The 25,284-nt window shown below is 35.7% G+C and overlaps 1 protein-coding gene across 1 annotated transcript; it reads left to right on the forward strand.

Moving 5' to 3' along the window:
• The first annotated feature begins 2,039 nt into the window (after positions 1 to 2,039).
• Positions 2,040 to 23,796, forward strand: NDUFA5 (NADH:ubiquinone oxidoreductase subunit A5). The gene is made up of 5 exons (XM_003896525.5): positions 2,040 to 2,517; positions 2,844 to 2,888; positions 9,649 to 9,765; positions 15,158 to 15,223; positions 18,616 to 23,796. Exons 1-5 carry the CDS (start codon positions 2,497 to 2,499, stop codon positions 18,715 to 18,717), a joined length of 351 nt encoding a protein of 116 aa, XP_003896574.1. The 5' UTR covers positions 2,040 to 2,496; the 3' UTR covers positions 18,718 to 23,796.
• Positions 23,797 to 25,284: the final 1,488 nt, after the last annotated feature.

The following is a 25,284-nucleotide window of genomic DNA, read 5'->3' on the forward strand; positions in this document are numbered from 1 at the left end:
TTATTTTCTTGCCTAATTCCCCTGGCTAACATTTCCAATATATTGTTGAACAGAAGTGCTGAGAGTGGAAAAATCTTTGTCTTGTGAATGATCTTAGAAGAAAAGAATTGTCTTTCACTCTTAAGTATGATGTTAGCTGTGGGGTTTTTCTAAGCATCTTTATCAGGTTGAATAATTTCTCTTCTTTTCCCAGCTTGTTTATCACAAAAGCATGTTGAAATTTGTCAAATGCTTTTTCTGCGTCTATTAAAATTATCATATAATTTTTGTCCTGTATTCAATGGTACATTAGATTAATTGATTTGGGGATGTTAAACCAACTTTGTATTCTTGAAATAAATATCATTTATTCATGGTGTATAATATTTTTTTCATACGCTACTGAATTTGGTTTGGTAGTACTTTTCTGAGTATTTTGTGTTTATTAACAAGGGATATTGGCCTGAAGTTTTCTTTTCTTTTTTCTTTTTTTTTTTTTTTTTGTGAGACAGAGTCTTGCTCTGTCACCCAGGCTGGAGTGCAATGGCCCAATCTCGGCTCACTGCCACTACTGCCTCCTGAGTTTGAGTGATTCTCCTGTCTCAGCCTCCCGAGTAGGTGGGAGTACAGGCATGCACCACCAGGCCTGGCTAATTTTTGTACTTTTAGTAGAGACAGGGTTTTGCCATGTTGACCTGGCTGGTCTCGATCCCTTGACCTCAGGTGATCCTTTCGCCTCAGCTTCCCAAAGTGCTGGGATTACAGGCATGAGCCACTGTGCCTGGCCGAAGTTTTCTTTTCTTGTTGATTTCTTTGGTTGGAATCAGAGTAATACTTGCCTTATAGAAATAGTTGTAAATTGTTTCCTCCTCTTCTATATTTTGGAATAGTTTCTGAAGGGTTATTCTTTAATTGTTCAGTGGAATTTACCAGTGAAGCCATCAGGACCTGTGCTTTTCCTTCTGGATAGGTTTTTTTTCTTGCTAATTCAATTTATTTAATTGTGTTAGATCTAGTCAGATTTTTTTTTTAATGTCTTCTTGAGTTGATTTAGTTCGTTTGTGTTTTTCTAGGAATCTGGCCATTTTATCTATCTTTTTTAGCATAGTTGTTCATAGTATTCCTTCTTATTCCTGTTTATTTCAGTAAGGCTGTTAGTGATGGTTCTTTTATTCTTGCTTGTATTGAATCTTCTCTCTTTTTTTTTCTTAGTTTCACTAAAGGTTTGCCAATTTTGTTGATCTTTTTAGAGAACCAAGTCCTGGTTTCATTGATTTTCTTTATTGATATTCTGTCTCTTTCTTTTCCAATCTTTATCATTTCCTCTCTTCGGTTTGCTTTTGTTTTAGCTTTCTTTTTTTCTAGTCTCATGCCTCTAATGAAAGGCCTCATCTCTTCCAACTCATTCTCTTCAATTGTTGCCAAAATTGTTTGTGTATCTGAAACACAAATTTGATGGTGTCACTTAGAAGCTTAAGTCTTCTCATTGTTCCCATTCCTTAAAAAATAAAATTCAAATTTTGTAGAATGGCAAACAACACCTTTCATGATCTTAACCAGTTTACCTTAACAATCAAACCCACCTTTCCAATCACATAAAATCACCTGGAATTTATAGATACATTGTTTAACCTCTTTCCCTTTGTACTTGTGTTTTCTTAATTTGTTCTTTTCACCTACTGACTTTTTAGAAAATACCTTCTTTAACTCCAGTCACCCACACTTTTTATTTATTTCCTTTTCCCTGGTACCATTACACTTTGCACCAACTTCTTTTAGTTACCAAATTATTTATTAATACACGCCTCCTTCATTATTCTTTGAATTCCAGGATGTACAATCCCATTTTAGAAATTATATCCCAGTAACTGACACATAGTGAGTGGTCAGTGTTTGTGGAGATAGGAAAAAGTGGTATGGTCTGATATCACTTCAACTGAAAAAAATGAGAAAAAGGATGATGTACTTCAGCCAGTGAAATCGAAAAGAGTGATGGAAAATGACCACACACTCCATATGGCTTTGGTTCGTAAGACACAGAATACTGATATCCTTGTGCGAAGAACTAACTTGCTGCTGAGAGGTCAATTCAGAGGATGCTCAAGCTCCGTTATCACCTTCATTTTACTAAACTGAGAGAGGAAAGTTGAGGAATGCATCAACAGTTAAGCAGAGTGCAGGTTCCTACAGCGACTGGAGTTTTTTGGTAGTTAGGAATGTTTCCCTCAATCTTGGGGCAAGCCGTCAGCAGTGGCAGGAACAGGAGCAGACACACCTGAGAAACCCTTTCTTTCCCCAATCGTATTCTGCCTTAGCTTTAGGCTTGCATGCCCATCACGCATGCGTCAATTTTTCGCTTTTAGGATGGGCGGGGCAGAGTCTTTGCTCCTTTGGAGATCCTGAGGGGGTGGAGCTAAGCTGTTTCCAGGGTGACAGAGTGGCGACCTCGGTGGTCGATTGAGCAGGTCTGAGAATTGTTCCCAAAGGGCTGTGCGTCATCGACTCGTCGGAGCTGTCATGGCGGGTGTGCTGAAGAAGGTGAGACGAATGGAGGTCACTGTTGGAATTTAGACTGTTGGGGTAGACTCAGTCCGATAGCCCTAATTCCCGCGGGTGTTGACCCTAACTGTCGTGGGTTCGGTGGTGCTTTTCGGGGACTCGTTCTGCATGCCCTACCTGGTAGGGCCGGTTAGTGGTTCCGCTCGGAGAGTCAGAAAAAAAGCTCCAAACAAGCGGGACTGAGAGACCAGTAGCTGGCTTTAGACCAGTTTTAGCCGGGGGATTCGTGGTTTTGTATTTCCTTAGCGTGCTGGACGTATGGAAACCGTAGTAAACAGCATGAATCGTGTTTTGTTTTTGAACAGACCACTGGCCTTGTGGGATTGGCTGTGTGCAGTACTCCACACGAGGTATGTACCTTTGTTCTTTCTTCATTCCTGAATTCCCAAAGAAGACTAAATTCCTGTCACTTTGCTTATTGCAGGGTTAACGGGATACTGATATTTCAAGCCCTTAATTACAACCCGCGTGAGCTCTTGAGTTACGGGCGCTGTCCACCTACTTCGTTGATCCGATGTCGCATTTTTATTTATTTATTTCTGCCATGACCCCTTTATTAAGCCAGTTTTCTTGTTGACTTTTTCCTTGACATTTTCGTGGCTTCACTTGTACGTGCTTCTGTCAGCGCCATCTCAAATTTATATCTCCATTTTCCATCTTTTCTCCCCGCCTCACCGTTTATGCTTAGGTGAGTTGGATTACATATATTTAAGCTTACTGAAGGTACTGCCCGCTTTTCCTTCTATAGGTCTTTTCCATTTGTATTCACGAATGTTTTCATCAGAAAAACCCACAAAATTTTTTTATCCTTCTCCCTTCTATAATCGCACCATTTCTCTGCTTCTCTTTACAGATAACTCAAAAGAGTTATCTCTATTTTCTCCAATTTCTTTTTTATTCACCTTGAATGCACTCAGTCACCCTTGGCGTTTTTCAGGTTCCCCAGTTATCTCCGTGCTGCCAAATCCAATGGTCAGCTCATCTTTCTCACCTTCATTGACCTAATAGCAGCGTTTTTTGACACATTTGACACTTTCTCCATCATGCGCTTTCTTTACTGGGCTTCAGGACTCCCCCAGTCTCCTGATGTTTCCCCCCCTACTCTTTGGCTTTCTCTTTTTCTGGTTATTTCTCTTATGCCCACTTTTAAAATTTGACTTACTCAGAATTTAGCTCTTGGACCTTTTCTTTTCCACCTGTACTCAGTCACTGAGAGAGCAAATCCAAATAGAGAACAGTTTTAAATACCACCTCTACACTGGTAACAGATTTCCATGTAAAGCACTGACTTCTTCCTTTATGAAAGTCTTGAATATTTAATTGCTTAGTGGGCATTTCCACTTGTATATGTCAGACAGGCAGCCCAAACTTAACGTGTCCGAAATGGGATTCCTGATATTCTGCCTAAAACCTGCTCTTCTCTCAGGCTTGCTCATCTCAATTAATGGCAGCTCAATTATTTTGACTCAGGTCAGAAACTTGAAATCATCTTTGATTCCTTCCCTTCTCTTACACTCCACATTTGTTATTTCAGTAAATCCTCTAGGTTCCACCTTCAAAATATATCTTGATTTTGACAACATCTCACTACCTCCTCTGCTGCTACCGTCTTCCTCAGTCACCATCATCACTGATGTGGATAATTGCATTCACTTCCTAACTGCCTCTCAATGCTTGTCACAGCCTCCATTTGGTCTTTTTTTCCAGCCAGGCTACTAGAGTTAGTCTGTTAAAATATAAGGTAAGGTCAGATCTCTCCTTTCCTTAAAAGTAGTGGCTTTCCATTTCACTCTAAATAAATAAAGACAAGGTTCTTATTGTGACCCTCTGGTTCACTATTCTACTGTTTTATTTTGTTATCTCTCTACTAGAATGTAGGTTTAAGGAAGGCAGGGATTTTTAATTGTTTCACTGCTAGAACTCTGTCACATAGTATGTGCTCAGTAAATAGTGTTAGTTGAATGAGTGTCTTGCACTTACTATGATTTCATAATAACTTTATTGTCATTGTAAAGAACTGAACTCATGGTTTTTCCCTTCTAAATATATTTGATTTCGTAATAACTTTATTGTCATTGTTGTAAAGAACTGAACTCATGGTTTTTCCCTTCTAAATATATTTCTTCCTCTGTGGGCTGTATTTTTCTTGATAGTTTCATATCTTTCTGCTCCCTAGGCTAGGAATTTGGACATCATAGTTGTTATTTCTTTTGTACTCTCGTATTCATTTCAATGATGATTTTTATTATTATTATTTTTTTTGCTGATCCTTTTCTATAACAGCTCTCCAGTCTGACTCCTGTTTACTATTTCTGTTGTTACTACCACAGTTCAGGTCCTTGTTCTTGTTTAGAGAATTGCAACAACCTCCTTACTGGCCTTTCTGCCTTGTTTCTCTTTCAGTCCTTTTAACTCAATACAACAAAGCTAATTTTCCTAATCTAATCATATGACTCTTCTAAATCTTTTAATTGTCCACAGAATAAAGCCCGAATGCTTTAACTTGCAATGCAGAACCGCTTATAATCTGACATTTTCTCCAACTTTATCTCCTATGTATTTACTTATGTGTCCTGTACAGCAATACATTCCAAAATCCCCAGTGGATGTCTGAAAACCACATATAGTACCAAACTCTATGTATGCTATGTTTTTTCATACCTACCCATAATAAAATTTAATTTATAAATTAGGCACAATAAGAGATAAGCAGGCTGGACATGCTGGCTCATGCCTGTAATCCCAACACTTTGGGAGGCTGAGCTGGGTGGATTGCTTGAGCCCAGGAGTTTAAGACTAGCCTGAGCAACATGGCAAAACCCCGTCTCTACAAAAAATGCGGAAATTAGTCAGGTGTGGTGGTGTGCACCTATAGTCCCAGCTACTCGGGAGGTAGAGGCAGGAGGATTGCTTGAGCCCCAGAGGTTGAGGCTAAGTGAGCTGTGATGATGCCACTGCACTCCAGCCTGGGTGATGGACTGAGACCCTGTCTAAAAAAAAAAAAAAAGATAGAGATAACAACTAATAAAATAGAACAATTACAACAATATACTGTAATAAAAGTTATGTGAATGTGGTCTGTTTCTCTTCAAAATATCTTATTGTAATGTACTACTCTCTTGTGCTGAAGAAAGGACAGAGTGGGATGGTGTGAGATTTCATCACACTACTTTAAATGGCACGTAGTTTAAAACTTATAAATTGTTTATTTCTGGAATTTTTCATTTAATATTTTCTGACTGAGATTAACTATTAGTAACTGAAACCTTGGAAAATGAAACCACAGATGGGTAAAGGGGAGCTACTGTATTCTAACCAAGTGCTGTCCAATAAAAATATAATGCGAGCCTTAAATGTAAGCCATGTTTGTATGTAATTTATAATTTTCTAGGACTAATTTTTTAATGAAGAAAAAGGTAAAATTTAATTATTTTATTTACCCTAACACATCTAAAATATTGCCATTTCAGTATATAATAAAAAAAATTAACAATATTTTATAGTGGTTTTTTTTCCATACTAAATTTTCAAAATTCGGTGTGTATTTATACTTATACCACATCTCAGTTTGGACTAGCCACATATCAAGTGCTCAATAGCCATATTTAGCTAGCATCTACTCTTTTGGACAGCACAGTTCAAGAAAAGAGAACTGTATACCACTTCCTTATGTTCGCTGTATTTTCTGCCATTCAGTTCTATGTATTCTCTATGTAATTGCCTTTTCCAATATCTTCAAGTTTCTATGATCTACCATCCGTCTGGGTCTATCTTAGATGCTACCTTTTCGAAATATGAACCCTTCTCTGGTCTCAGCTGAAGTGAATTCTTCTGCTATAGAAAAATAATGCTAATACTTAGTGAAACTTAATGTGTACCAGCTACTGTTCTAAGTTATATATACCCTATGAAGCAGTATTATTCCCATCTTACAGATGAGGAAAGGAGGCACAGAGATGGAAATAACTTGTTCAGTGCACCTAAGGAGTGGAGCCAGTGTAAACTCAAGCAGTTAGGTTCTGGTTAGCACACCCTTAACCATTGCTGAGTATTATAATATCTCTTTGATCTACGTATTTCCCCATCCCTGCCAAACACACACTTATTTTTTCTTTTTATCATTTTTATTATTATTCCTCTTCTATATCTTACCCTGTGATATGGTTTAGCTCTGTCCCCATCCAAATCTCATCTTGAATTGTAGCTCCCATAATCCCCATGTGTCGTGGGAGAGGGACCTGGTGGGAGGTAATTGAATCTTGGGGTGGGTTTTTCCCATGCTGTTCTTTTGATAGTGAAGAAGTCTCATGAGATCTGATGGTTTTATAAAGGGCAGTTCTCCTGCACAGGCTCTCTTGCTTCCTGCCATGTAAGACGTGCCTTTGACCCTCTTTCACCTTCTGCCATGATTGTGAGGCTTCTTCAGCCATGTGGAGCTGTGAGTTCATTAAACTTCTTTTCCTTTATAAATCACCCAGTCTTGGGAATGTCTCTATTAGCAGCATGAGAACAGATAAGTACACTCTATAGTACCTTAAACATATTGGAGTGTGATCCGTGTCCAGTCTATCTTCATACGCAAACAGTGTGGTATTGTACATGGGAGTACTGAGTATATTTTGCCATGGGTGGCGACTGTCTGGGGCTGGTGTTGCGTGGTGGTAAAAATAATTTACCAAGACATTTGAGGTAAAGAAAGGCAGATTTATTAGAGAAAGTATGAAAATACATTGCAAGAAAGCTATTGACAAGTCAGCAGAAGAGGAGCTGACCGCAAGTAGCAAAGGCTTGCTGGGGATCTTAAAGGATGGTGCTTGTGCTGTGTGCTGAAGAGAGCTTTGTGCAGTACTGATAACACCTAGGTTGCAGTGAGCTATCAGGGGAGGGTCTGGTGATAGCTGGGCACAGGAAGATTGTGAGTTATTTGTGCAGGAGGACTATGTGTCCTGGACCATGAAGAAAGGCAGACTTACAGCTTACCTGCTTTTTATTTTTGCTTTACCCTGTTGCCGCACACAATTTTTTTTTTTTTTTTTTTTAGTTATACTTTAAGTTCTGGGATACACGTGCAGAATGTGCAGGTTTGTTACATAGGTATACACATGCCATGGTGGTTTGCTGCACCCATCAACCCGTCATCTACATTAGGTATTTCTCCTAATGCTATCCCTCCCCTAGCCCCCCCCACCCACTGACAGGCACTGGTGTGTCATGTTCCCCTCCCTGTGTCCATTTGTTCTCATTGTTCAGCTCTCACTTATAAGTGAGAACATGTGGTGTTTGGTTTTCTGTTCTTGTGTTAGTTTGCTGAGAATGATGGTTTCCAGCTTCATCCATTTCCCTGCAAAGGACATGAACTCATCCTTTTTTATGGCTGCATAGTATTCCATGGTGTATATGTGCCATATTTTCTTTACCCAGTCTATCATTGGTCATTTGGGTTGGTTCCAAGTCTTTGCTATTGTCAATAGTGAGGACTGCACACATTTTTTTTTTTTTAAAGGTTGCTCTTGAGGAGAAGCGTTTATATACTTGTAATTATTGAGATTTGCTCCTGGAGTGATCATGTCTTGTTTGTTTCACCTAATCTGGTTTATACCTGTGGTTTGGCATAATGATTAATAGGTATCTTTTCACTGTCATAAGTGTCCAAGTTTGGATGATAAATTAAATTTCCATCCTATTCATAACATTTTTTTCTTTTCTTCTATATTAATCATCCCATTTTCATCTGCATTTCTCTAGAAACTGATATATTTTTGCCATGAAAGATGAAAATTTTAAACCTGCATTTTAGATCAGATTAAAACTTAATTAAAATGCTGTATTAAAAACTAATATATGCATTATATATTTAAATTGGAGAGGATCAACTTCTTACTAAGTGATTTCTATACTGAAGTTTAAGTTCAGTATGCTTCAATACATGCTATGCATTGACTCAGTTCTCTTGCTACTTTTTCTGTTGAGCCTTTTATGCAGACTTTATGTCATAACTCATTCGTAATCAGAAGTGAGAACACTGAAGTATTATGACTATATTTAGTTAAATTTGATCATACAGATGTAATGCTTATATGTGTTTATTTCTACAGAAATTCAAATAAGAAACATTGAAAAAAAAGAAAAAAGAATTTGCAGGGCTTAGGACTTCACTTTGAAAAATACTGATTCAGGCTAGGTGGGCTCATGCCTGTAATCCCCGCACTTTGGGAGGCCGAGGTGGGCACATCACCTGAGGTCAGGAGTTTGAGACCATCCTGGCCAACATGGCAAAACCCTGTCTCTCCTAAAAATACAAAAAGTAGTCAGGCGTCGTGGCGGGCACCTGTAATCCAGCTACTTGGGAGGCAGAGGCAGGAGAATCACTTGCCCCAGGAGGTGGAGGTTGTAGTGAGCCGAGATCACGCCATTGTACTCCAGCCTGGTCTATAAGAGCAAAACTCTGTCTCAGGGGAAAAAAAAAAAAAAAAGGAAAGAAAGAAAACTACTGATTTAGTAAATGACTTGATTTCCAAAAAGGTCATTAGCAATAAGTTAGTTTTGTTTCTGATTAGCCTGGTCAACATGGCAGAACCCCAACTCTACTAAAAATACAAAAATTAGCCAAGTGTGGTGGCGGCCACCTGTAATCCCAGCTACTTTGGAGGCAGAGGCAGGAGAATTGCTTGAACCCGGGAAATGGAGGTTGCAATGAGCCGACATCATGCCATTGTACAATGAGTGAAACTTCATCTCAAAAAAAAAAGAAAGAAAGGAAGGAAGAAAAATACAGATTTGGTAAATGATTTGATTTCCAAAAAGGTCATTAGTTAGTTTTGTTTCTACTTGTTATCATACCTTTCACTTATCTAGAACTTGTTATACATGGAAAATACAGAATGTTCCCACATTTATATACAGGTTTTTCCTAGGTTGTAAAGGGTGTAGATAGGGCACAGACATAAAGAAGTCACAGCAAAGAAGAACTAAAAAAAAAAAAAAACAGATGTGAGTTTTGTTTGTTTTGTCTATGAGACTTTTTAAAGTCTTATAAAGACTTTTTAAAGACTTACAAAAGTCTTTGGTAATATTTTAACCTATGGAAATTTGTATGGTTTGTCTTTTCAGAGGCTAAGTGTATTGTACACAAAGATTCTTGATGTTCTTGCGGAAATCCCTAAAAATGCAGCATATAGAAAGTATACAGAACAGATTACAAATGAGAAGCTGGCTATGGTTAAAGCGGTAAGTAGCTAAATCAGTTTTGTTTTCTTGGATTTGTGGTATCATTTAACCGAAAAGTTTAGTTCCTTATTTTTTATATATCCTACACATTTTTCTTCTATTCTCCTTCCTTCAGTGCTCTTTTCCCATTCCTCCCTTTTATTCGGCAAACTCTTGTTTATTGAGTGTTTTCTATATGCAGGGCTCTGTTATATACTGGAGTTTGAGAGTAGGATCAGATCCTTCCTTGAAGTAACATTGTAGCTGTTCCTTTTACCTCTCTTCCCTATTTAGTCCTTTATTGATCTTTTGTTTTTTGTCTATGGATATATCAGTCTTGATCTCCTTTTTCTAATCTTAGAGAACAATAAAAGAAAAACAAAAAAAGGGCATTTTTTTTTTTCCAAAGAAACCTATCAAAAAGACTAGACTGCTATTAGCAGTTAAAGTATACAAGAGGATGTGAACAGGTTATATGCAAATACTATGCCATTTTATATAAGGGACTTGAGCATCCTTGTATTTTGGCATCTATAGGAATCCTGGAACCAATCTTTCATGGATACTTATTAACTGCTATTAAATAGCAGTTAATAAAAGTCTAGACTGCTGATTCATACCAAACTGTATTGCACTATTGTTAAATTTTCACACTAGCAATCATTAAATGGACTCTATGTAATTATCTACAGTAGTGCTTAAAAACTCTGAAGGAAATTTATATACATGCATAAGTGATCCTAGGCACACATATTTCTTCTTATTAGATTACCAGACTATATAGTTCAAAGAGAATTCCTATCTTTTGTTAGGTATGCAACAAAACATGTGGTTTGTTTTATATTGTTTTTTGTATTGTATTATATGATGGGTCTCACTCTGTTACCCAGTCTAGAGTGCAGTGGCATGATCACAGCTCACTATAGCCTTGACCTGCCAGTCTCAAGCAATCCTCCTACCTCAGTCTCCCAAGGAGCTGGGACCACAGGCACTCACCGTCATGCCCAGCTAATTTTTAAAATTTTTTGTAGAGGTGGAGTTTCACTGTGTTGCCCTAGCTGATGTCAAACTCTTTGGAAGGTCAAGTGACCTTCCTGCCTTGACCTTCCAAAGTGCTGGGATCATAGGTATGAGCCACCTGCACCCGGTGCCTCTCCCATTTTATCATCATCTTTCAAATAGCCTCAAATATTTTTAGCTTGTTCCTATCTTAAAATAAAAAAAACCTATATGCTTATATTTTTCTTTACTTATTGCCCTATTTTTCTGTTTTCTCCCATAGCCAGTTTCAACCAAAGAAGGGTTTACTCTCATACTTCTTTACTTACTGGTTCTAAAATCCTTTTCTCTGCTATTTAAACCGCTTTATAACTAATTGATCTGTTTGTACTTCCATTATACTTCATTACATGCTCTACCATATAGCCAATAATAGAGTGATTTTTTTTTTCAATATGTAAATCTTGTGATGGTACAGTTGTCCCTTGGTATCCATGAAAGATTGGTTCCAGGGTTGCCATGGATGCCAAAATACAAGGATGCTCAAGTCCCTTATATAAAATGGGATAGTATTTGCATATAACCTGTTCACATCCTCTTGTATACTTTACATCATCTCTAGTTTACTTATAATACCTACTACAATGTAATGCTATGTAAATAGTTATACTGTATTTTAAAAATTGCTGTATTGTTATTTTTATTGTGTGTTTTTTTTTAATGTTTTCCATCTGTGGTTGGTTGAATCCATTCTCAGTTGAATCCACAGATATGGATCCTGAGGGCCAACTGTACTGTCTTGCTTAACATCTTACTGTGGTTTTCTGTTCAGTGTTTCTCAAAGGCTGAGTTTAAGGATATATGTTGAACTGGTTGTATGAAACTTACTTAGCTACCTTTATCTGCATGATTTTGATGTATGGCTATGTTTGGGAACCATTGGCCTAACAGGGTAAAGTCCTTAACATGGTATAGAAGACCTTCTAAGTTCTGGCTCTTGGTTATTTTCTCAATCATATGCTGTTGCTTCTTGTTTATACTCTATTCTTAAGCAATACCAAACTGCTGGCAGTTCTGTGGATTCCTTGCATTTTTATTTTTGTGTTCATTTATATTTTCTCATTTCCTGGAATGCCTTTACCTTGTCCGATAGTTCTTACTTTTTCTTTATAAATCATCACTTCTTCTGTGAAACCTTTTCTTACTTTCTTAAGTAGAGTTTGACAACTTCGTTACCTCCTTTCCGTTTTACTGGTCATAACTGTATTATGTCTCCACCAGCCATAAGCTACTTGTTAATGATATTGGATTCAACTTTGTATCCTTAGACTCTAGCATAGTACCTGAAACACAAGGTTCCTTAGAAATGTTTCTTTATCCAAAAGGCTAGATATAACCCCAAACACTTAACAGTTGTATCTCTGATTCCTGTTTTTGGTAAAATTGTCACAGATTTTTAATCCTGCATAGAGCCACACACAAAATCTTCAGTGAATATTGCCATGATTATACAATATCTATTTACTAAGCCTAAAGTAGAAATAAAAGTAACTTTTTTCTTTTTTCAGATTATTACTAGGGAGATAGTAATATTTTGGTGAAAAGCATTGGTTTGTGTCCCTGTCCAAGATTTTCATCTTAGTTCTAATACTTATTTGTGGAGTGACTTGGCATATTGCTAATGTTCTGTCTCAATTTCATCATTTATAACTTGGGTATAATAATACCCACCTTGAACACTTTTTGTTAGAACTGAATGAGGTAATGTATGTAAAAGCTTAACATAGTCCCAAGTATATAGTGAGCATTCAGTACATGGTACCTTATCAAGTTTAATGGTATTATGCCATTGGTGACTAAAAATCACATTATTCACTATCAGTAAGACAAATTTTGAATTGTTCACCTAACACTGGCTTTTTCTGAACTGAAAGTGTTGTTGAACATTCCTTGCCTTCTTTACCTTCACTCTCCCGAGTCTCTTAAAACAGTGACCAGCTTCCCTGTTTTGTTTTTGATTTTTGGTCTCATATATGAGTTAATTCCCTGTAAATAATCTGTCTCAAACATGCTCATTACTTTTTCCTCTTTTTCCCCCCTTTTCCACTGTTTTTTTTGTATTCACTTCTTTCACCAAGAAACATTTATTGAATGACTGCTACATGCCATGTGTGGTTCTAGCATGGAAACTTGTGCTTAGTTGGCACAAAACAGATTAAAAATCCTTGCCTTCTTGGAGATTATGTGTTAGTGATGGGAGACCAAAAGAAAAAAAAAAGTAAAAAGTGAGTAAAGAAGTACATAGTGTGTTAGAAAATAGTAAGTGCAGTGAAGGAAAATAAAACAAGGAAAATGTGTACCATTGTGGGGATGGGGGATGTTACACTGTGTATTACTTTACTATGGCTGCTGTAATATTCCCACAAACTTTGTGGCTTAAAACAATATAAGTTTATTTTATTAGATTTCTGGAGGCAAGAAGTTGGAAATCAACATCAGGGACCCAAATCAAGGTGGTGGTGTCAGGGCTGTGCTTGCTTTGGAGAATATGGGGTAGAATCTGTTCTTGCCTCTTTCAGCTTCTGGTGGCTTTTGGCATTCATTGGCTTGTGGTCTCATCACTGCAGTTTCTGCCTTTGTGGTTACATTACTTTTTCCTTTTCTGTGTGTAATATCCCTCCCTCTCTCTTATAAGGACACTTATAATTGCAGTTAGGGACTATATGGATAATTCAGGAAAATCTCCCTATGTCAGCATCCTTAACTTGATCATATATGTGAAGTCTTTGCTGTATAAAGTAACAGTCACAGTTTCTAGAAGTTAATACATGTATATCTTTTGTGGTGTTATTCAGCCTGTCACAATGTAAATTATCAGTAGTTATCAATAAGAAGATGTTATTTGAGCAAAGATTTGAAAGGTGGTGAAGGAACAAGTGATGCAGATACCCTGGGCCATCCAGCAGATACTCTGAGGCAGTAACACATCAAGTCTTGTGTTGAAAAACAAAATGTCCTATTTTGTCCCTCTTTATTCCATTTATTGGCCAGAAAAACACCCTGAAATGACAAAGCCTTATTTACGTATGTGGGTATATTTACAGATTTCTGACTCAAAAAGCTCAGTTTACTAGAAAATAACTAAATGTCGTTGAATGTTCTAGGTACTATATTAACATTTTGTTTTTAAAAACTTTTATTCAAGAATTATATACATTACAAATGTGTAGAAAAAAAGGACTTTTCCAGAACAACCAAACCCTTGCCTCTTCCCCTTCAGTTTACTACTTGTAAAGCTAATCTCTATTTGGACTTCTTTTTGCCCATTTTTGAATTTTATATAAGTGAAATCATTAGTATGTACTGTCTTGTACGTACTATACTCTGGCTTTTGCTTAATACTGTGGTTAAGAGAATCATCTATATTATTGCATACAGTTTATTCATTTTCATTGCTGTGAAGTATTATATCCAAATATTATAATTAATTGATCCATTCTATTACAGATGGTCATTTGGGTTATTTCTAGTTTGGGGCTGTAATTTGTGCTGCTGTGAATATTCTCAAACATGTTTTTTAAAAAATATATTATGCGGCCAGGCAGGGTGGCTCACGCCTGTAATCCCAGCACTTTGGGAGGCCGAGGTGGGTGGATCACGAGGTCAGGAGATCAAGACCATCCTGGCTAACACAGTGAAACCCCATCTCTACTAAAAATGGAAAAAAATTAGCTGAGCGTGGTGGCGGGCGCCTGTAGTCCCAGCTACTTGGGAGGCTGAGGCAGGAGAATGGCTTGAATCTGGGAGGCAGAGCTTGCAGTGAGCAGAGATTGTGCCACAGCACTCCAGCCTGGACAGAGCGAGACTCATCTCAAAAAAAAATAAATAAATAAATAAAAATAAAATAAAAAAATAAAAATAAAACATACACACACACACACATACACACATATGTGTATATGTATATGTGTGTATATATATATGCATATACAGACACATATGTGTGTGTATATATATATTACGCATTTCTGTTTGGCGTTATGCCTAGGAGTGTAATTTCTGGGTCATAGGGTAGCATTTATTTTTAATTCTAATGCTCTCAGAGGAAATACAGGAAATACTAAGAAAGCAAAGTCATATTTTAAAATCTGTTTTAGAAAGACAGAATTTGACATTGTATTTCTGTCCCTTGATCAGCTTGTCAGTAAACATTTAGCACTTTTCAATATTAAGACAGAAAAGCAATAAAATAGCAGAGGTGAAATGAATTTTCACCAAATATTTAGTAAAAAGAGTATGATGCATGAAAAGTTGTATTTTTAAGTGTTTTTATATAGGAATTTTAAAATACGGGATATTGAAACTTTCAGAGAGTATGCTTCTTTAATTTTTCTTTTTCTCCCTGAAATTATAGGAACCAGATGTTAAAAAATTAGAAGACCAACTTCAAGGTGGTCAATTAGAAGAGGTGATTCTTCAGGTAAAGAAAAAGTTGACTATTTAGGTGTTTGGTTTCATAGACACACACAACTGACATTCCAGAATGAAAGGAAAACTAAATTTCCTTATTTATATCAACTCATCAAATATGTAAGACTAATCACATATAGAAAATGTGGTGCTTCTCATGTATATGTTGATTATAGTATTTATTGTTGATTATAGCATGAATTTGTGAGACTTCTGTTAGAAGCCTGGAGTTTGACACTCTTAATTTAATCAGCATGTTCTCCTTGGCCTAACCTTAGTTTAAATTGGTAACGCAATATTACTGTTGTTTTAATAGTTGTATCTTATTTTAAGAGTGTGGCATATTTTTAGTAGGGAAAAATACAGACATTTTGAATTATAAAATTAAAATATACTTTTGTTTTTATTTTTGGTTCTTGAGCATTTGAGCAAGTTAAAAAACAATTGCATAGTATATTTGAGAGCTTAATTCTGCATCACTTCCCAAATACTAACCCTGACATATAATATTGAGTAGTAAAATGTAAGCATGATTAGGAAGAGATTGAGATTAGAAAAGTTATTAACATTATTAATTACATTTAGACTATTTTAAATCTTATTCTATTGGGAAATTTTCTTCTCCTCTCACTATACCTGCTACTTAGACAAGAGAACAAACACTACAGTTTAGTTTTGTTTAATCTGAATTTTAATTCTTTTCCTTTGGTCATAGGTAGGTTATAGAAATAGATAGGTTACTGATGTAAATAGGCTGGAAATATACTATTTTGAATATTCCATAGTTAGTTTTTTAAAGCATCTATGGGAAAAGAATGATGCCTCTTTTTTTTTTTTTTTTAAGTTTTGCGTCTTTTTTCTCCAATTGCTAGTAAGGTTAAGCTTTAAAAATATGTTCTTATATTTTATAAATTATATCATTAATATTTTTACTCTGTCATTTAGTCTTTGTGTCATTTATCCATATGAGTGTCTTTTTATAATAAAAGATATTAACCTTAAACTTTTGTGACATTGTCTGCACGTACTTTTTTTAGCCTGCTTATGCCTCTCAAATGGGTTTTTTTCCCTCACATGTATAGGTTTTCAATTTTTTTGTTTGTTTGTTTGAGACGGAGTTTTGCTCTTGTTGCCCAGTCTGAAGTGCAGTGGCACGATCTTGGCTCACCGCAACCTCCGCCTCCTGAGTTCAAGCAATTCTCCTGCCTCAGCCTCCTGAGTGGCTGGGATTACAGGCATGTGCCACCATGCCCAGCTAATTTTGTATTTTCAGTAGAGACGGGGTTTCTCCATGTTGGTCAGGCTGGTCTCGAACTCCCGACCTCAGGTGATCTGCCCGCCTTGGCCTCCCAAAGTGCTGGGATTATAGACGTGGCCACCTTTCCCAGCTCAGATTTTTTTTTATTTGGTGAAATTTTGTTGTTCCACACCCCTGCAACCCCCATATTATAGGTTTAGAATGTCTTTGTCTTACAAGCATCTGATAAATACTCAATTCTGTTTTATTTAATTGTTATTTTCTTGTATCTTTTTTCAAATGTAACCCTTTCTAATGTTTTCTTACTGTTGATTGAAGGACAGATAAAAGGAAATATTGGGTACTATTGGAGATTAGGGAGGTATATCACCAACAGACATGATATACCAAATCAAAAGAATTGTTAGATGGCCCTGGAAAAAGAGGAGTATAGCATTTAGACAGCTTTCTGTGAATGTAGACTTTCAGTTATTCAAAGGCCTATTTTCCTGGCCTTTATATTCATTTGTCAGGTAGGCTATGGTACTAGATACAGTGTTATAGGAACTTGCCGCAAACCTTATACTGTTGTCCTATACCTATTTCTCTTTTCTGTACCACCTGATTTCACTTTGATCATGACTTTATCTAGTTGAGATATTAATTTTTCATGGAATTGAGTTTAAGGCATATTAAGTATTTTTAAGTCAGCGGTGCAGTTCCCCATGTTTTCATGGTCAGTATTAAGGGTAAATTAGTTTTAGTAATTTTTTTTTTAACTCAGTATATGTAGTGTATTATTTAAACATATCATAAAAATATTGAGATATTTTACATTCTTTTTTATATGAAGTCATCAAACTCTGGTATGCATTTTACTCTCTGCAGCACATCTGAATTTGGCCTAGCTGCATTTCAAATCCCCAATAGCTATGTATGGGTAGTGGCTAACATATTAGACAGTCTCATTTCTAGATGGGTGGTATGACAGTGTGTCAGAAGCCAGAGAAGAAGGAGGAAATAGGCATCAGGGGCCAGGTGCAGCTGGATTCAGGTTCCTGAGATAGGGCTGATTCTCAAGGATGAATGAGGGCTGGGTGCCCTCCTCATGCCCTATATATAATGCCTGGGGGAGATTGAGAAAGCACTGGATGTTCAAGAGACCCAGGGCAACCTTAGGAAATATTTCATCAGTATTTAAATTATTTTCTCCTTTTGGCATTAGTAATACCTCTACCCCTGATTTCCATTCATCTGCTCTTTAACTCATTGTTTTTTACAGTTGCTTGTAAACATAGATTGACTTTTGGGACCGCTGGCACAAATGGGGTATTATCTTTTAACTGTATAATAATAATTACCTTTAATATAATCCAAGCACTTATTCTGTGTTTGAATTTCTTTTGTAACATCCTGACAGGTGTTTAATAATATTCATCTTACAGGTTGGCTGGAGTTGTCATAAATATTTTTTTGTTGTAGAAAAAATATGAAATTAAAAGCTACCTAAAATGCATTTGTTAAATATAAGTTGTGTTTGAAAGGAAAAATTAAATGAAACATAACTTAAGGAATTTATTCAGTTAGTAAATATTTTTTATACACTTATTGTGTTCTACATTCCACAGATCACTGTTTTATAAATTCTGGATCTCAAGTGACTATGGGTGATGGAATCAGTTAGATAGTGATTAGCATTAAAAAAACACAATAGAAAAAAGAACGTATCACTGCTAGTAAAGATAATGATTAAAAAATTTTAGTTATATGTTTATATTGTGGCACCTACAATAAAACATATTTTCTTACTGTGGGCCATGGTAAAATAAAGTTTGAAAGTCACTGACATAGATGTAAAGACATACTTCTGATTCTCAAAAAACTTGTGAAATATTATTAAGATAAAAAATCTCACCAACTAAACTTTTAAACATTGTAGCCAATTTCAATCAAATAGAAGACATCAAAAGATATTCTTTCTTCTGATTGTGTAGCTGTGAGAATTAAGGTAATTTAATTACTTAATATTCAACATTTGATGGTAGAATAGATTATGAGATATTAAATGAAAGTAGTATCCAGTAGTTAAATATCAGTTGTTAGTTCTCATAAATATCTGTTGAATAGTAAAATCCAATGATCTTTTAAAAAATTTGTATTCACAGGCTGAACATGAACTAATTCTGGCAAGAAAAATGAGGGACTGGAAACCATGGGAGCCATTAGTGGAAGAGCCTCCTGCCGATCAGTGGAAATGGCCAATATAATTATTAAGTGACTTTGATGTGTTGATGGGAAACTGATGTAATTAAATATACTGTTATATTAAGAGTGTTTTCATCTTACTGACATTTTATAATCAAGAAAAGTGATATAGAAAATATCTAGGAGACTGTTAAAATTGGTGATTATGGTAATACGGTCATGTGAATCCATTTTTGATTTATAAAGTATTCACACAAATTATTGCAAAGATGATATTTCTATGAACAGAGAGGTCATGGGAAGATTTGAAAATTATTAAAGAAAAATTCCTACAGATCTTCAATGCAGAGACTATAATTAAAAAGTAAAGTTTCTTCAGTAGTCTGTTCAATACGTCATTTAATTTTTTTAAGTTATCCTGAAGAAGAAAAGGTCCTTAATATAGTCTAAACAAATTTATAGATCACTGTTTGAAGTAAATAATACGAGTGAGTATTTTCAAATGTGATAAAATGGCACAAGTGACTGGTGATAAAATTTGAAATTATGGTTAACCTCCTTAGCTGTGATCTTATGTATGTAAAATAAAACTTAAATATATAATTATAATGTTGGATTACAAAATCCATAATGTCATTTTATTTTAGTCATTATTTTTTGAATTATATCATTTACTCTGTTTTCTTATAGTCTTTATTATATTTTGTTGTTACTATGTTATATTTGAAAACCATCAAATTCAAATACATTGTACAGTTGAAGAAATTGACTTAGTACTTAAAAGAAAGATTTCCCATTTCATAGAGGTTATTGGAGAAACTTTTCCTTTTGTTGCATTTGTGGAAGTTAGTTTTCTGGCCCATGGCCTTTAATTTTCTTAATCAACCTAATTACATCAGGATAGAGGTAGAGTTTCTGTAAAAGAAGAGACATTAAGAGTTCCTGAAATTTGTATCTGGCATACGGATAGGCTTATATTCAAAACATCTTAGTCATGTGACTAAATTCAAAGTGGAATCACTAAATAGTTTGCAGTACGTTTCTAATATAACTGTAGGTGGGTATCAAAACAAGACAAATGCTGTTCAGGGAAAGAAGTTGGCAAGCTTAAGGTTAAAAATAAAATTACATGTATTTTCGCCTTTTCTTCCTAGCTCCCTGTCATTTCTAAATACTTGGTTAAATTTAACTTGGTATCTCTTTCCTTCATAGATAATATTATACTCTTGTGGGGTTTTGTGTATACGTGTGTGTGTGCGCGCACATACGTGCACATTTGCTCAGAATGAGAAAAAAATGGTATTTTTCCTTCTTTCCAGTATATTTCTCCCCTCATAGAGCTGTAACATGAATACTAAATAAATATTAAATAAGATGGATTCTTAGAGGTTAGAGTGCAAGAAGTCTCCTTCTCGTGGGGAAGTGTTAGAGGGGGAGTTAGAAGGTTTCTCATTCTCATGATTCTAGTATTGTTAATGAGTACATTGAGGCAAGTTTGGCCTGTTCTTAGAATGGCCTATTTCTAATGCTGTAAAAGAAGTAGAATATGATTTATAACAACACTTTCAGTTCTAAACATTTCTTGAATATATAATATATTTATTAAAACATGATCCTAAAAATGTGTTTGCCTGGGTACTTTCAAGGTAATTTTCTAGCCAACCATTTTTTTTTTCAGGTCCTTTGGAACAAAGATGGCTTGTTGTGTTTTTGTCATACTTTCAGTCCTATTTCTGCCATGATTCTTGGGCATCTTTTATGTCACCAACAGTGTTACTGAACTTTTTTGCTAAAAGGGGACCTTCCTGGTGTTTGCATTAGAAATGCTAATTGTAGAATAATAGTCATTGTAAAAATAATATTATAACAATAATAGCTAATGTTTATTGAGACTTTAATATGAATGTCAGACACTATCATAAGTACCTGACTAATTTCACTCATTAACCTGCACTGCAACCCTAAGAGTGATACTGCAAATTATCTTCATTTTCCAGATAAGAAACCAGAACCCTACATGAGTAGTTTTCCCCTGCGATTATGCAACTTGGGGCCCTGGGGACACTGAAACCAAGAGATGATTAATAACAAATCCAAGGTCACATAGCTAGTAAGATGGGAAGCTAAAGTTTGAACCCAGGCAGTCTGGTTCTAGAACTGATGCTCCTGTTATATTATTATTTATGAATATGCTTGGGATGTTGTGACTCCTTCCTGTGCTGTATGGGCTGTACCAAGCGAACCTAGATCCTGCTGCTTGACTTTTTCTGTCAAAATATCTGTAAAGAACAAATATGAGCAGAAGTAGTAAACTGGATTTCATTTTCTGCAAAGAGCTGCATATTGGTTATAGGCAGATTATGTTAATGGGATAGGTATCTAAAAGGTATTGCAATTTGGTTCTTAATTCTTTCTCCTGTCTCAGTTGCTCACACAACTTTACACCTGATCATTTTTACTCCTTCAGTCTTTTCCCAGTTGCTTCCTATAAACATCCAGGTTAAGTCTCCTGCTCACTTTGCAAATGATTCTTTTATTCAAAGATCTTCAGTGTTTTGAGTGGCCAAACTAATTTGAATAATTTTCAGAATGGCCTATTTCAGTTCTCCTATGGGTTTCATTCTAGTTAATCACCATACTCCAGATACTTCAAAAGAAAGAGAAACTAATCAATCTGAGCTTTGCTAAGAAAGAAGAAATGGCAACAAAGTTGATGCCCTCTTTCTCCCACACTGGGACTTAGTGCAGACAATTCCAGTTTCTTGGCATGCTTTCCTTTGGGATGAAAATGGCTTATATTTAGGATAACTATAGGATAATCTTATTCCACCTGGAGTGATTTTGAGTGAAAATAACTACATAAGGATAACAGCTGTACACCATGACTGTCCTGGGCAAACAGTATATAGGGGGCACACTCTACTGGAGTAAGGCTCAGGTCTCAAGGTTGCCATCTTTCCCACACCAGTAGGATCAAGTAGTCTGTCATTGGAATAGAATGAATTGATGCCAGCAGTAGCAGTCATCATGTGCAATCAGGCCTCAGGTTTTATTGTGTCCTTTCACTCTCTCTCATTCTCCCCTCCCCATGCCTTTCCCTCAGACTTAGGGGATGGAAAAAAAGGGAGCTTATATTTTATTGTCAATTTTCCAATCCCAGTCAGAGGAGCGAAGCTAATTACGCCAGTAACAATGTTTATGAATGTATCTTTTTTAAAAGGAAGATAACAATATATAGGAAAATTCCCACATGTAGGCTAATAGCAGCTTTTTCTTTTTCCTCCCATCCTCTTATGATTGTGTAAACAAACAGAAGTTAACACCCTACGCAAGTGTGTTGTGGGGTATAGGATTAAGTACCAAATTGCTGAACATACCACGAGTATTTTGGATTTGCTGAGTGCTGCCTTCCCATTAAAACTAAGTGGTCAGCGGGGAAGCGAGGTGGCTCAAGCCTGTAATCCCAGCACTTTGGGAGGCCGAGGTGGGCGGATCACTTGAGGTCAAAAGTTCGAGACCAGCCTGGCCAATATGGCAAAACCCCGTCTCTACTAAAAACAAAAACAAAAAACCAAAAACTGTTCAGTGAGATTGCAGCCTATGCAACAACAATAGTAATGCCAATTATTTTAGAGAAAAGTAAAGGAAAGGCTACCAGTTGGGTTTAGAGGAGGTTGACGTTTTATTTTAGACAAAATTCACAGGAAATCACAGTGGGAATGTGATAAGGGGTTTGAATGATTGATGGGGACAGGAATAATTCATTTGAGAGACTAGAGTTGAGCCAGTATTCTAGATAGTGAAGTAAAATAGTAATGTAGTGATTTAGCATGGGTTATCCTTAAATCCCAGTGTCTTAACATAAGTGTATTTTTTATTCATACTGCATGTCTATGGAGGGTTCGCAAGGAATGCTCATAGACATACAAGGAATCCAGGCTCAGCGTGGCACCATCAACCCATATTTCCATGAACATAGTGTTGCTGGGGAATTGCAACATGGTAAATTACACATAGGAACAACAACAAAAAAAACAACCAAGGTTAATTTTTTTTTTGACTGCGCCACAAAATGTATGAATTGAACTTGCCATGCATCACTAATAATTTTCAAATTGACCTTTAGGTTTATATTAGCAGCTAATTTTTTGTGGTACACTTAAATGTAATTTATGATTGGCTTCTGTATATAATTAAATGAAAAGCATTACAAATATTTTTATTTTGGTATTTCTCATGATCCTCAAGGTTTTTTTTTTAGGTGAATCTATTAGCTTTTCTAAAGATAACTATTACTATTATTTATTTATTTATTTTTTACAAAATATTGGCATTTTAATCTCTCTATAACTGGAGGGTGAATTCTTTTTCAAAAGAGTAAAACAGATCCACAATCCCTTATCTAAATTCCTAGTTTCAAAAATTTCTGAAAACAAAGTTTTTTCATAACTCAATTTGGCAACAAACTCCACCTGAATTATATGAGGCTATTTGTGGTATTTATCCCACTTTAATGTGAATATGAATATATTTTGCCATAGATAATATATTTGATTATAAACTGCTTCCTCAGACCCTCTGAATGTTTTACATAATGTAAAGTATATGCCCATATTTCCTTTCAAAAATCTGAGAAATTCTGAATATCAAACACATCTGTCCCAAAAGGTTTCAGAAAAGGGACTATGGACCTATATTTCCATTCTCTTAAGTTCAGAAAGTGATATTATGATCCAAATTTAATATACATAATTTCCAAAACAAAAATTTTCAGGTCCTTAGTTTTCTAAATTATTTTAATATTTAAAATATTCATTATTCATTTTAACCTTGAGTAACAACGGGAAATACTTTGAAATGCTTGATTTTATCATACCACTAGGTGGCATCTTTGTAAAGTAAAAGCACATCAAAAGAAATGTTTATCACATAAATAAATGCTGAGATGAATAAACGTAGATGTGACATGAGAAATACAAAGTCATTTGGTGGAATAAATCCTGAGAACATGCATAGATTTATCATGAAAAGGGAAATGGAAAATGGTATTGTAAAATTACTCTTTCACTTTGGGAATTGAGAAGCTTTTTTCTATTGGTTGTTTTCATTCAGTTTGAATATACATTTATTATGTAACCAAACTACATTTGTGTGTATGTGTGTGTTTATGTGCGTAGACAGGATTTTGACATGCTAATAACCTTTCCGTGCTCCACAGACTACCCAAGGAAGCCTAACTATTAAGTTAGGTTCCTATTTAAGATTAAATTGTATAAAGTCATCCTCACAGCAAATTACAAAAAAATATGAATAGTGGATATCAAGTCACATTTAACACTGCGAGACCCTTAAGTTCTCTCCTACCAGCTTTTCTTCCCCCATCTTCTGACTCTATTCCTAAACCTACTGTTTGCATACTGTCTCTAACATTGAGAACAGTGAATGATAAATTTTAAAGAGGAGACCCAGAAAAGTGAATGTTTAAAGCCAGTGGAATTTTTATTAGTAGCAGAATGTAAGATGAATTATGATTTTGGAGATGGGAGTGTATGAGTGTTTGTAAAATCTTATCTGCACACCTCCACACCTGGTCTACCCATCCAAGAAAGCCTAATTCTAGTGGTTACCTCTATGCCCATTTTTCCCCTTTACTTTTCATGAATGTGTGGAAATGATTAAAATGCATTTCCTTTTACTGATCATTATTAAAGCCAATTTTATCTGAGAATATATATTTCACTATTCTAGTAAAAATATATTTTAAAATGAGATGACTAAAAAAATGGCATTGGACATTACAAAGTTATTGGGGAGATGAGAGTGCTATTTCAGCAGAACAGTATAAAGAAATAAATGAAGACAATGAACATTTATGAATAAGGGAATGAACCTGTACTAATTTTATTAATCCTTTTAAAATATCAAATCAAATTAAACTACCGTAATAGTGATTAAAAATCTGGGACCTGGAGTTAGATTGCTTGGGTTTAATCCTAGTTCCTTCATTAAACTTTGTGTGCCTTAGTTTTCTCATTTACAAAATGGATCTAATAGCAGTTTCTCCCTAATAAAATCGTAAGGATTAAATTAGAAATCTATGTACGATGCCTCATGACAATTAATACTTCATAAATGTTAGCTGCTATTACGAGATAGTAATAGTTTGTTACTAAATTTCTAAGAAGAACATACTTGACCTGACCTCCAATACCATCCTGTGCTTCTTTAAAAGTTTTCGTATTTATTGATAGGCCGGGCACCGTGGCTCACATTGCTTGAGGCTAGGAGTTCCACATCAGCCAGGCCAACATGGTGAAACCCCATCTCTACTAAAAATACCAAAATTAGCCAGGCTTGGTGGCGGGCGCCTGTAATCTCAGCTACTCAGGAGGATGAGGCAGGAGAATCGCGGGAACCCAGGAGGCGGAGGTTGCAGTGAGCCGAGATCGAACCACTGCACTTCAGCCTGGGCGACAGAGCAAGACTCTGTATACACTTAAAAAAAGGGGAAGAAAAAGAATTCATTGATAGACAAAATTTAGTTTATTAACTAATTTAGTGATTAACAAAAGTTCTGCTTCTCTTATAAGGAGAATTATTTGATAGCTACTGTCTCCCATTTCTCTTTG

This window comes from Papio anubis, chromosome 4 (assembly GCF_008728515.1).
Source record: "Papio anubis isolate 15944 chromosome 4, Panubis1.0, whole genome shotgun sequence".
Taxonomy (NCBI): Eukaryota; Metazoa; Chordata; class Mammalia; order Primates; family Cercopithecidae; genus Papio; species Papio anubis.

Coding starts and splice junctions, on each gene's coding strand:
- NDUFA5 (XM_003896525.5), top strand. CDS start 2,497: ATGGCGGGTGTGCTGAAGAAG. Junction 2,518..2,843: donor TGGCGGGTGTGCTGAAGAAG/GTGAGACGAATG, acceptor GTTTTTGAACAG/ACCACTGGCCTTGTGGGATT. Junction 9,766..15,157: donor AGCTGGCTATGGTTAAAGCG/GTAAGTAGCTAA, acceptor CTGAAATTATAG/GAACCAGATGTTAAAAAATT.